Raw genomic sequence first — 14,020 nt, forward strand, 5'->3', positions numbered from 1 at the left:
GCACCAGACATTGTTTTAGTGTGTGCCATTGGGTGAGATTTATCCACCTACACCAGGGCCTTTTCACCTGTAATTAGACCTGACGTAGAGGCGCACCTGGGTCACTTACAGCCAAGAGCACTAATCTACAGACCATCTCAAACACTTTGGCCTAGGCCATTCTTGACATCCGGCCAGACTTTTGGTCAGATTTATCTGAAATTAGAATGTAAAACTACCTATTCCATGTCGAGTAGATCACTCAGTATTGTATTTCCAGCAGGTTTTGACCATCGGCCAGATTTTTAGATCAACAATCATATTTTAATAGAGAATTATAAAATCAAATCAGAAATAAGAATTCAAAAGGTCATACTGAACTAGACTGTTGTCAGGTATATCGTGTGTGTTCTACCCTGTTCTAGGGTTGAAAAGGAGAACATTTTAATAGTAGAGAACTGTCCATATGTGTGTGTATAAGGGTTAGGATTTATACCTATAAAGTATGGGGGCTGAAATATGATCATTGTATAATAAATTGTCGGGATAAGTGAACGATGTTTGTAGCTAATGTGGTGTGGTGAGCTGCACACTCAGATACACAAGTGATTTATAATTAAAAGTTTTGTGAAATCAGAAAACTGAAGGAGGTGAATGTTAATTCATTTCCTTTTGAATTTTGTGTGAATTTTAAATTTTCACATGATAGGTGACTTAGTAATCATCAACCAGGTCTAGTAGAAAATGGAATGAAGATATGTTCATAAATAAGAGATAAAATAAGTACAACTTCCGTTCTGGTCAGTTTTCCAATAATGATGTGTTTGATAGCTTTTGGTCAGTGATGACAGTGGTGTTATCAGCACATGCTACAGAAGATATTAATATCATACCCAGTGCCCAATGTCTGCCTGAAAGTTCAACCTTACAGATAAACAGTGCTTTTTTTAAGATATCAATGTTTCAATTCACAAGAGAAGGCTTTTTTCTCCTTAGTTAAACCGTATTTTTTTTTTACCATTCTCTTTGCATTAGTCAGATGTTAAGAGGCCATTCAAGGGGTTAACCTCTTGCACTGAACTCATTTATTTTACTACTGGTGGCTACATCTCCAGACTTACAAACAGAAAGGACAAACTATCTGCTGGTACATACATACAGTTACAGTTCTATATACAAGTCTGCATAAGGACTTAATATATATATATATGACTTACATTTATAATTATATACAAATCTCTATAAGGACTCTTTAAAACTGGTACATACACTTATATAGACAGGACTTGAACATTTTACATCTTGTGTACATGTTTAAAGGGGCATTTTTTCTATCTACATACTTATTGTAACCCTGGTAAATACTACATACCATTTGGCTAGGCTGAACTTCTCTTTAGCTTGATCGTTTGAGCATCAGATTAGAAAGCCAGGGGTCCCAGGTTCAATTCCAAGCAGAGGAATGGAAATTAATAATGACCTCTGTTACATTATATATAGATAAGGCTATATGTCAGCACATTAAGTGACTTTATTTCACATAGTTATATGGAGTAGAAAACAGATATGATTATACACATATGATCATACAAATAATCAGATAAGACAATACATACACAATTATATAAGAAAAGCATACACCTGGTTATATAGGCAAAACTCCAGGGCATATTACTATTGAAGGAATAAAGGTGTAGTAGACAGTTCTATGCATACTGTAGTATTATAGATAAGAAAGGATAGCACTGACTAGGAAAATCTGAAAACTACATCAAAAATTTATGTTATCAACCAAGAACCTGAAGTTCACTCATTCATTTTAACTTACAGTATCTGATATAGCCGAGGTAGTGATAAGTACTCTTGGCAATGTCCATGTATGATTCTCTTTATGAACACAGAAATCAAGATGTTGAATTGAAAAAAGAGCTAAGTTTGAGAAAAACTAGACCCTGTTGTGTTACACCTGCACGAACCTCGAGAGGAGAAAACATGTGTAAAATTGAGATATTTAAAGTTTGGTAATCAGTTCTGGGCGACCAGAATCTGTGGTGTGTTATATGTAGCAGTGATTTCTGGCCAACTTAATCACAGCCACGATACCTACTTCCGAGTGCACACCATAAAAAATAACTAATTACCTGATAAAAAATCGAGAAATTGAGGAGATGTTTTTGTTTTGGGAGAAGTTTCGTACTTTAGTGGGTTAGGGTTCAATTAGTTTTACAAGAACCTGGTTTAAAATGTTATCAAGACCTATCAAAATGCACCCATGTTTACTGGAGTTGGCGTTTAAAAAATATTGACAATGGGCCATTTTAAACATAATTTGAATGAAATATTGATTTCTTATTCCTTACTCTAGGGTGAAGGGTGGGGGGTTGGAAGGGTTAAATCTGGCAATCGATAAGAAATGTTATGATTAGAAGGAGCAACAAATTAGGAGCTGGAAAACTAGTTTTGATTTTTTAAAAAAAATATATAATATGAAGTATGCCTTTTGAGTGAAAGATTGATATCCAGGTATACTGTTATACATGTTGGCATGGAGCCATTTTGCTCATAAGTAATAAGGAGTCATGAAAACAATTAATTCATAGAAGTAAAACATACTGATAGGATTATGTGATAAATGAAATATTGACTTTTTCTGAAACCTAGGTACATTATCAGATGATCCAGATTAGTTTTCCAGATAAAGCATTGAAACAATTTTGAAATTTTATTATAAATTCCTGTAGGATTTTTTCTTCCACTAATATCAAAATCCCCACTTCTGCCTGATGTTACCAATAGAAGCAATATTTAAGCATTCTGAATCTAAACAAAGTCAAGTCCACTTTGCCTTATCAGGGACAAAAGGATTCATTTTGCCTTAATCTGAGCTTTATATGTAGCTTTAGAAACAATCAGAAGACCAGCATGTTAATTGAAGATTTTCATCGAGTGACGTAATTGTCATACGACCTAACTATTGTTTAGCGGCCAGATTTTACCTCCACTTCTCTGAACCGTGACCTGCCAACAATGACCAGCAGTTGTAGGATGATATTGTGAATATGTCATTATGTGATTTGGTTATTAGACATAACTTTGAAGGATATATCGGGCTTGCTTGGTGGAGAGACCCCACACAGTTATAGAAAACAACACAAAACACAAGTCAATCAACGCTAAGTCTTCCGTAATCTATATCTAGATATACATAGGACTCAGTTTGACAGGCGTCTGCTGTGGCTTACCTACCGTTTTAAGTCCAATTCAGCCCTGGTGCTTGTTGAGTCATAATTGATCAATTATTTTGTAGCATTACAGGCTATAGGTGTTCAATCCTGTCTGTGTTTAGTGGGAATAGCACAGCACTTTTGGTCTTTCTCATTCTAGTATATTTCCTCTACTTTTTCACAATTATTGATTTATATAAAATATCTTAACAACTTTTCTACTTTATTTGGTATATACATATGGATTTTGATAAGTTGACATTTCAATTTCTTTTCACTTAAATGAACCTGTTATAAACCACTAGTTTGATATTGTACTCTATAATAATGGACTACCTCAAACATTCCAACACAATATAAAAATTTTGTTAAAAAGACATTGTGTAATTTATGTTATGCTTGATACATGTAATGGTACAATGTACACACGATAATTCATCTATATAAAAAAGAAATACAGAAAAGTGATAAATGTGTCAAAATGTTACCAAGAAAGTCAGAAGGTTTTGTTAAGTGAAGGTTATGTCACACAGCAGTTGTGTCAGAGTTTGTTTCCATTTTTGACTTTCATATAATTTCAGAGGAAAAAAATTCTTTAAAAAGGGACATATTTTAGAAATCACAAACCTGCTATGAAAATAGTCTACATTCTCCCTTATAATTATTTAAGATAATATCATTAACTGTATTTTTTTTCTTTTCATTTCCAGCCTGCGACATTCCAAGTGCCAAACCATACAACTGGTGTCACATCAACAAGCATGACAGGCCAGCCGATGGATGGGGGTATGACTCCAACCATGGGTACCCCACAGAAAGGCCTTAATGATATGATGGTAAATACAATTGTGAAAAGAATATCAGTAAAAGCAGTAAATCACAAACTGAATCAATTTATTCCAGATTTATATTCATCCTTTAATTCAGTACTTGTTATATTTCCAGCTCCATGGGGATATATTCTCATCACCAGCAGCCAAGAAAGGTTTAGATCTGGTGGGGATGGCTTCGCCCCAGTTCAAGTCTCTCAGGGACTTATCAGACTGTAATGACAATGGGAGCATGGTTAGCAGCAGTAGCCAACACTCTATTAAGTCGGAGTCCAAGAAACACCCCAGTCTTCCAAAAGAGGTACACATACCATTCAACTTCTCAATAAGAAATTATATCTGGCTTGCTTTCTTATAACTATGAAATATAATCAACAAGTTTGAGATATTTTGAGAGTGTTTCTTATCTTTAAAAAACTGAGATTTGAGATATATTTGTTTTATTTTTTACAATTAGTTGTACAGCAAAGTTGTTTAGATATTTATTGATGCAATCAAATTATAAGGATATTTACCTCTTGAGACCTGAATTATTGTTACCAGAATGTAGGGACAGCTACATTAGTAGTAGTAGTAGTAGTACATGTATTGTGTATTGGCCTGATCTAGGACAAGAGAATGCTTTCCTAATATCCAAACCAGCCATCAATGTCTCTATGTATGTTAGAGATGTAATGCTCTCTAGATACCAACAGCTAAAAGTACAGCTGTCCATATAATTGAAGTAAAATCAAAGTTCCAAGCAATTTGATGACATTTGATAGGAAAGTAATCTAAAGTTGCAGTTTCCAGTTTAAAAATGACCTGCTTTCTTGCCTAAGTGTACCTTATTTTGTGGGACTTGTGGAGATGCTGTGTTGAGTCTAGGTGTAGATGATGAGGGTTTGTAGAGGGACATGTGGCTGTAGGAGATGGTAGGCTAGGTAACATGGGTAAGGTTATGTGTGATGAATACCAACAACTAGTCCTCTGACCTGACATATGGTGAATCACTCTAATATTCCCTCAAATTTTAGTGACCTTATATTTTAGAACAGCAAATTTATGCTAAATAACTAAATCATTTGCCTAAATTGCTGTGAAGTTTAGAAATTTGGATATCACATGTGGTTGAATCTTCAATTTGTATTGGTGTATTGTTGAACATTTCTGTATGCTGTTCCATTTGCCATATGTATTTAGAGATGCCATCTTGCCGTAATGGTAGGATGCTGAGCATGGTTGGACTTCCTGTACATTTTCTTCCTTACCATGACTAGGCCTGTTACACTATTTTAACAGAATTATACATTACGAAAACTCCTTGTCAGGCAAACAGCAGGTAGAACAATGCAAAAATATCAAAACTATGTGCAGCCAGGGCCTGGCAAATTCGACAGGAATTTCTGTGTCTGCAAGAAATTAGGGAAGGGAGATAAGCCAAAATTAAATATGATATTAGAGAGTACAGCCAGGGGAATGGAATTCTGTGTCATGAAAATTACAGAACAATGCATTAGCCAGAATTGATTATGATACTTGTTCTGATGCCAAGTGAACGGAATTTTCAGTGAATTTGGTAAGGGAAATAACTCTGCATTCAGGAAGAAGTCAAGGTCATGGTGATAAAACAAAAAGATGGAAAAAACTTTTTTTTTTTTTTTCTTGTTGTGCTATGTGGTGGATTGTTACATGCTGGAGTTTTTTTTGTAATTGCTTTATTGTATCATTAGGCCAACAAAAGTAGGGCTCAATGGCAGAGAAATGGCATCATATGTCAGATCAACCTTAATCTTTTTGTGACACATATTTTCTTACATTGTTTCTGATTTTATGGGGAAAATAACAGAAATCTGACAACAGTATTTTAACTGTCCTATGTCATGTTATTAACTTTATGTAATGAAAGTCTATATTAATTTGTATAAAATACTTGTCAAGGTTTCCTTGGAGTTTCTGGTAAGAATGTTTTGACTCTATGTGTTTGAATTGCGTACTTGGGATATAAACCTAATTGTTATTGTAGGAACTGATGATGTAGACACAATGGCCAATTATAACGTGACTAGTGTTATTGTAGGGTTGGATGTTGTAGGGAGGGATATGGCCAGATAACATGTGACCAGTGTCATTGTGGGGAGGGATATGGCCAGATAACATGTGGCCAGTGTCATTGTAGGGAGGGATATGGCCAGATAACATGTGACCAGTGGCATTGTGGGGAGGGATATGGCCAGATAACATGTGGCCAGTGTCCTTGTAGGGAGGGATATGGCCAGATAACATGTGGCCAGTGTCCTTGTAGGGAGGGATATGGCCAGATAACATGTGACCAGTGGCATTGTAGGGTGGATATGGCATGATAACATGTGACCAGCATCATTGTAGGGAGAGATATGGCCAGATAACATGTGGCCAGTGTCATTGTAGGGAGGGATATGGCCAGATAACATGTGACCAGTGTCATTGTATGGAGGGATATGGCCTGATAACATGTGACCAGTGTCATTGTATGGAGGGATATGGCCTGATAACATGTGACCTGTGTTATAGTAGGGAGGGATATGGCCAGATAAGATGGGACCAGTGTTATTGTATGGAGGGATATGGCCTGATAACATGTGGCCAGTGTCCTTGTAGGGAGGGATATGGCCAGATAACATGTGACCAGTGTCATTGTATGGAGGGATATGGCCAGATAACATGTGACCAGTGTCATTGTATGGAGGGATATGGCCTGATAACATGTGACCTGTGTTATAGTAGGGAGGGATATGGCCAGATAAGATGGGACCAGTGTTATTGTAGGGTAGGATGTTATGAGGAAGGATATGGCCAAATTATTGCGATATCAATTGGCCATTGATATTTTAATAGTAGGTAGATATCTGTAAGTCTTCTCTCCAGTGTTACTTTACTGAGGGGTTTTGTGATTGTTTGGGTGAGATATGGCCACACCATACATGTGATTGTCACAACTGACAGATAGTTAGAAAATAGTGCTACAGCTCGCCATACCTGTAATGTGTTGGATGGAGAATTATAAGGGCACATGCTGTTAAGGGGCTGTACAATCTTCATTGGGCCGCTAAGGCAGTTTAATTGGCACAAAGTTTCTTTAGCAGATTTATTCCTACGCCATACCAAAGCATGTGTGGGTGGGTCCTATTCTATAGAGGCCAGAGAAGGGGCTTACCGGTTTTAACTTGATGGTGTTGCAGGACAGATGTGATAAGGTGTGACCAGAATTTACCCCCTCCTTACTCTATATATGTGTTTATGGCAATGAATATATTCAAACTTAGCCCAGCCCTAATCATTTTACATGGGCTGCCAAAGGTGATATAGCTAAAAATTCTGATGCACAGTTGGAGCTTTTGGTTTATACGAGAGATTAGAATGGAATTCCATCTGTCCTGATACCTGTTAAATTATTTACTATATAATGTTCACGTAGTTAAAACTGGGATTTTTCTCTCTTAGTCTTTGATTAAACAGTTACAAAATATTACAACACTTTGTTAATGATACAATAGGCAGTATTAAAAGTTTAACATGTTTTTCCAGAATAATTTAGTAAGAAAGATAGAGAGTTTAATTGTGGGTTTCCCCTGGGTAGTGTGGTTTTCTCCCTAAATAACACCCATCGTGTACTTTCATCAATGGTTTATATAAGCTAATAGCTTCTTTCACAGTTGTTGTAAAGTAAATAGAGTTTATATTACTGGTAAATTGGTAAGACGTACTTGTTGCTAGCAGAATTTGATCTTTGATATCAGTAGCTGTTTACAAAAACTGCCAATTTTAGTGCTGGACTTGTGCAGTTAGCTTATAACTTTTGTAAAGTTACCTGTATGTTTTTCTATATTAGGACTCATTTAGAAAATATTTTTGTTATGATAATTGTGTGCGAGGAAATGGGATAGTCTTGTCACAGACCTGATCAAAATTAAGATATTAAAGTTATATGTATCAGTCTTATCTTGTGATGGTGGGTTAGTGCTAATGCTGCATTGTATTTATTATGTTGAGATGTTTTTAACTCTTTATCCCACTTACCTACATATACAGGAAGGGAACTGTCTCCCTCCCCCCTCCTCTTATCAGTAAAGATTGTCAAACTTTCATTCAACATTTCACTTCTGTCTACCTTCAACGTTGAATACACAATAGATTGATTGTCAAGGTAGTATTTGGGGGTGCGCTGTGGCTACATTAACAGGGGCCAACAATAGACGCAGACGGAGATAAATGGTCCGATATGTCGCCTAAACTAGATAAGTGTAGATAACAGTAATGTGATGTAAAAGGCATAGCTGAGGTGAACTTGATTACTGTGCTTTATTATAATTAATGGGAATATTATGCAACAGATCTTATATTCTAGTTTATAAAATTCTGTTGCTGTCTTTACTTTACCAGTCAAGTTACCTTACTGTTTATATTATTTGGTAAGAAATCATTAATATTTGTCTATCTCTAGCCTATTGGGGGCTTTACTTTCTGCTAATTTTTTAATAACAAGGGAAGAATACTGTATTTTCTGCAAAAATAAGTTTGAAGTTAATGATTTTTCAGTAATCAAGTCATGGTATGTTTGTAAATGATTAAGTAGTTTTTAGTGGCCAAATTGTAACACACATTCATATATGAATTTGCAAAATACATTCTGCATTCCTGACATCCATTTTCTTGGGTGTGTCTAGTAACCAAACAGTAACAAAAATTGTTGTGTGTCTTGTAATATCAACATTACATCACAATATATGATCAATGATTCTTTAGGCTCAGTGGCTTGGATAATTTTCTGGTTTAGTTTGTGAAGGCTTCAATTCTAGGACACACTGTATACATTTCACCACAGCAACATTTCAATGTAACTTGATAAAACCTTTGTATAACAGAATTATAAAAATACATGGTACTGTTTAGTTGTTTACACAGTGGCAGTGTTCTGGTTTCAATTTGCAGCATTTAATGATCTTTGTTTGAATATAAACTTTTATTTTACAGGCTGTGGCTATCATGTTGGACTGGCTTCGACAACACAAAGACAACCCTTACCCTAATGATGATGAGAAAGCAATGTTGATCAAACAGACAGGGTTGACAATCAACCAGATCAACTATTGGTTCACCAATGCACGACGTAGAATTCTCCCGAAATGGGCCCAGCAGTGTAAATAGCACTAGGAAACAAGTTTTAACTGAGCATAATAGTACTACTACTTGTACCAAAGTCTAGACAATGACGTAGGAAAAGGTCTCTTTCCTTCTCCTGAAAATAAGACTCCCCAGTCAGTACCTTCCCTGTAGCAACTGTAGGAGACACAGTGGGAATGGAGCAAACCCTTACATGGGTGGTTTAGCCATGTACACGGGTCATCTGAACAAGGTCATATAGTTGTTGTGCTACTGATTGACAGAGGAGAACAGTGATACAGAATGGGACAAGAAGAAATGAACACTGTACTGTCATTGACATGTGTCACCAATCTAGTGCTGGCTATCATTGGCCATCAAGTGAATCAAGCCCCAGCAGATCAGAATTTTCTCTGTCAGTTGGGAAGGAGACATAGATAACTGTTACAAACATGCGACCAAACACCAACGCTGCATGATTAACCACAGAAAATGTTTCTAATGGTATCGCAAACCAAAGTGTGTGATATATATTTGTGTGTTCAGCACAAAACGTGTGTGATAAGTCTCACAAAATGTATATACCAGTTAGATATATGTTGCCAGTCAAAATCAATAATCTCACACAATAATGGAAGTGTGTTCCTAATATGTTTTAACTTATCTTAATGTATTTGACAAGAAATGGAAGTTTTCCATGACGATTTGTCAAGTTTTCAGGGTTAGTGCTTGTATTTTATTTTGTTGTTCAGACATAAGATGTCTTGTTTATGGATGAACTGGAAACAACAAATTGAGAAATTTAATAAGAAAATAATAACTCTTTGTCACATTGATAGATGCATTTTGATAAGACTATTTATATCGTGTGGGAGTGAGTGAAGAAGTGAGTGAACACATACTATGCATTTTTTAAAGAAATATCAACTAGGTAGTGATTTTATTGTTATCAATTAAAGTAAAATATGACTTTGAATGTCCAAGAGAGAAAGGACTCTAATGAAATATGAGAACTTTAATCACGTTTTTGTGGACTAGGGGAAATAACTCCATGAAATAATATAATTTGCTCGTGATTTTATTTTATGTTTTAATCACTTTTTTAAACATTATCATCTGAATTTTCATCTTATTTAAATAATTGTGTTCAAAACAAAAGCATTATTTTCAGTTTCATTTTCATGCATGATGTAACATTCATCAGAGGCAAAGTTTTTTTTAGACAGAAATAATGTGGATCAACATTTCTTGGCAATAATAAAAAGTTACATTTCAATTATACACATTTTGACATCTCAGGGATATTCATTTTTTGTGCTTTTTAATAACCAAAAAGAAAAAAAATATAAGAGATCTAATGTCTTGTAATCAGATCTGTCTCTAGTGTTATATAGATCTATTGCGCCAAAATCTCGCAAAATATTAAATCCAAATATTTTATGTAAACTTTGACCGCTTGTATTATTATTCTTAACTGCACTTTGAAATAGTGTTTTTAGTTTTATAGCATGCTGGATCATGTAGAAGTCCTCAGTATTATGAGTTGAAGTAGAGCTTATGACACAGCAAAGACAGTGCCTTCTTTGGAGATAAAGGGAGATAATTTTGTTTTTTTGAAGTGTATATACACATGTGTTAGCTCTTTCAGATGGTGACAACACACCTTAGCAAGAGTTTAATTTCCCCCTTTTTCCATGTTGTACTCTGTATATAGAAAAGCATGAATACAAAGAAAAAACCCTTTTACAACTTGTGTGTTTTATAATCAATATTAATACTGTGTTTTAGAAGCAATATACTTGATGCGAACAATTAAAGTCACAGTGTGATATATATTTATATGTTTTAATAAATGTTTGTGTCAAGACTTTGCATAGTCTAGATATATTTAATATCCTTCGTTTCAAGTCCTCTTTAGCAGAAGCCTTTTCGGCTTTAGCCTTGCAAATCTGTCCGTTACATTTCCGCCCAAACATAAGCCATTTAAAAAACTTTTTATATTTCTGGGATTCTCAGCAAAACTATTTTTCTAACATATTCTAAATTTTGGTATATTAAAGTAATCGTTTCTGTCTGAGGGAAGCTGGCTTGAACTCTTTAAGATGTATACATTTCCGCCCAAACAGAAGTCATTAAAAACTTCTTATATTTCTGGAATTCATAGAAAAACTATTTTTCTAATACATTCTGAATTTTGGAACATATGTATATAAAAATGATTGTTTCTGTCTGAGGGAAGCTGGCTTGAACTCTTTAAGATGTATACCGGTAATGATTTACATGACACAAATCTATATTTGAGCTCTGCCAAAATATATCTGCAAATATTGTATTGAGTTATAGTCCAACAGAAGTGGAATGCTTAGGTTAGAACATGGGATTTTTTATGTAGGATGGAATAGCTGCGATCTGACCAGTAATTTCTTTACATTTACACAGTATTGATGCAAGCATTATCCTTTTGCTTATCAATACACATTTTCTAAGATATACATAATGAAGCTTTAAATGTTTGTTTTATGTTCAGATATATGCATATATTTATTTTAATGAGATAAAAAGAAAAATAGAGAAATTTAAGATGAATTTTATATGTTGATTGACAAAAATGACAAAGAAATTAACTGATTTGACTGACATAGTTATCAACACAAAATTACCTAGTATGCATGTATAATTACAGGGACATTCTCTGGAGTATCATTGCAGCCCTTCATACCCCAAAATAAAATAAGGATATCCAATGATGACAAAATTATAAATGCCAAATACCTAGGTAGTCTGTGAATAGGATGTGAAAGATATGTGCCTTGGTGTAATCATATTTCGTCCAAAATGAATTATCTTTGTGAAAAAGGACAAAATTACTGAAATGACCATATGCAATATTAAAATGCTTGCAAATTACTTTGGTTCAAATTTAAAACACAATGAAAACAATTTGCAAGCTTGTCAGAAAAATTGCTGGTGTAAAACAATTTTTTTTTTTTTTTAAATTGAAGTATACAAAGAATTGTCAGTGAAGTAGCATTAATACAATGTAAATCATGCATACTAATTATGTTTACATTTTTGTAAACAATGTTGTCACATTTTTTTTAGCAAAGACTTGCTCCTTGATTTTACATATAACCAAAGAGAAAGTAAAGTTATGTGTGATGTTGGTCAGCTAATGAGCTTTAAGAATGCTTCATAGCGAGACAACTAGTTGAGGGTTCCATTTAATGGATAATATTTTATCTCTAACATTTTATATTTTTGAAACTTTTGAATCTGTTAAATGTTAACTTTATTTCAACCAACTTAAAACAAAAGGCAAAATGGCAGATACAAAATTGCAACAGAAAAGAAATGAGGCAACATTTTATTTTCAATTACGAGAAAAATAAAAAATATGTTTGCAGTTTTTCTGTACGATCAATGTTTTTTTCTATATGATTTTTGTCAACTGATGAGCTATTGGTTTTGATATTTCAATGGTAATAATGAACTACATCAAGATGTTCTAAGGGACTTAAGGCAACCACCTAAATATTTGTGATATATTTACTATCTCATATTTGCTTTATTTTCAATGGCATTTTCTTCCTGTCTTCTTTCTTTCTAAATATTTACATATAGAATTTACAGAACAACTTTTCCTCTTTTCTCCTATTTCACAATATTTGCATTTTTCTGTCTTTTTTTTTCCAACTTCACAAATAAAGGTATTTTATTTTTACTTTAGTATGAGATGTGAAGTTATGAGAACTGGGGTAATTAACATCCAGTCTCCTCAAATCAACATACTGTTTGTCCATGTTATTTTTACATATCTGAAACTCCTCAAGGCAAGATTTAAAATTTCAAGTAAATGAAGCGGTGCATTGATGTTTGTTTTTGTGATTTTATTTCAACACTTGTTCCACTAGTTGTGTCTTAGCATGTGCAAGGTATATGTGTGGATGTATGTGTGCTAGTTCCACATGTGTTATGTAGGTATTTACAAGTGTAATGGTTGTGTGATGTGGTGTACAAAGTTCTGTCACATTTTAAACATTAAGTTGAAGGCAAGATATATGCGCCTGCTGTTTATACTTTTTACAAAATAGATGAATACAAAATAGTGTAAACTGCAATTAATAAAGCTATATTTTTAAACCTAAAGTTGGCAATCATGATTTATTTTTAATTGTGGCCTATCAAAGTTGCCCACATCTTTGGTCCATCGCCCATCCCATTAACAGTTGTTGGTTATAGTTGCTTTTTCTGGAGAGATACTGGATAGTTCTCTTGTATTTCATAAGTAGACCACCTTGGTCCCTAATGTGCCCTTGTAGCTTTGGGACTGATTAGAAAAACGAAACAGCTGACAGACGACCATCTTTGATTCTGACAATGAAAGTCTATTGCTATTTCTTCAGAAATACTGGGTAGATCATTCTCAAATTTCATGTGGACTCTCCTTTGTCCCTGTAGCTGTGCATGCTCCATTTTTGGACTGCTTGGAAAAGCGAAGTGGCAACATGCTGTCATGAAAAGAAATTATAACAAGAGATCCCAGAGGGATCTTGGCGCCCACCATTTGAGGATCTGTTTTCAGTTCTTGAAGATTTGTTTATTTTTGTTTGTTTGTTGCAGGTGTTGTTAATGTTCATGAACTGGTCTTCATTGAATGTACTCAATGATGGCACTAGATATTTTTATTAAGCACCTATTAGCAAATATCATTTGAAAAAGATCCCAGAGTATCATTAGATAGCAGTCAGTTACAGGTGGATAATGGACAATATGCTGGTGCTATATTACTGTCGACATCCAAGATGGCTGCCTGTGGGCCACCTTGAGTTCAAATCGGTCCAAAAAAGGTACAATGCACAACTAGGG

General features: G+C 34.5%; 1 protein-coding gene across 1 annotated transcript in view; it reads left to right on the forward strand.

The window, feature by feature from the left end:
- Window positions 1-10,269, forward strand: part of LOC132548266 (nuclear receptor coactivator 6-like) — a 62,554-nt gene extending 52,285 nt beyond the window's left edge. Inside the window, exons 5-7 of the mRNA XM_060212115.1 lie at window positions 3,914-4,039; window positions 4,149-4,334; window positions 9,026-10,269. Coding sequence (XP_060068098.1) covers window positions 3,914-4,039; window positions 4,149-4,334; window positions 9,026-9,199 — 486 coding nt within the window. The 3' untranslated portion in view covers window positions 9,200-10,269. The remainder of the gene's footprint in view (window positions 1-3,913; window positions 4,040-4,148; window positions 4,335-9,025) is intronic.
- Window positions 10,270-14,020: the final 3,751 nt, after the last annotated feature.

Source organism: Ylistrum balloti, unplaced genomic scaffold, assembly GCF_031769215.1.
Source record: "Ylistrum balloti isolate Yb309-2 unplaced genomic scaffold, AGI_CSIRO_Ybal_v1 Utg370006, whole genome shotgun sequence".
Lineage (NCBI taxonomy): Eukaryota > Metazoa > Mollusca > Bivalvia > Pectinida > Pectinidae > Ylistrum > Ylistrum balloti.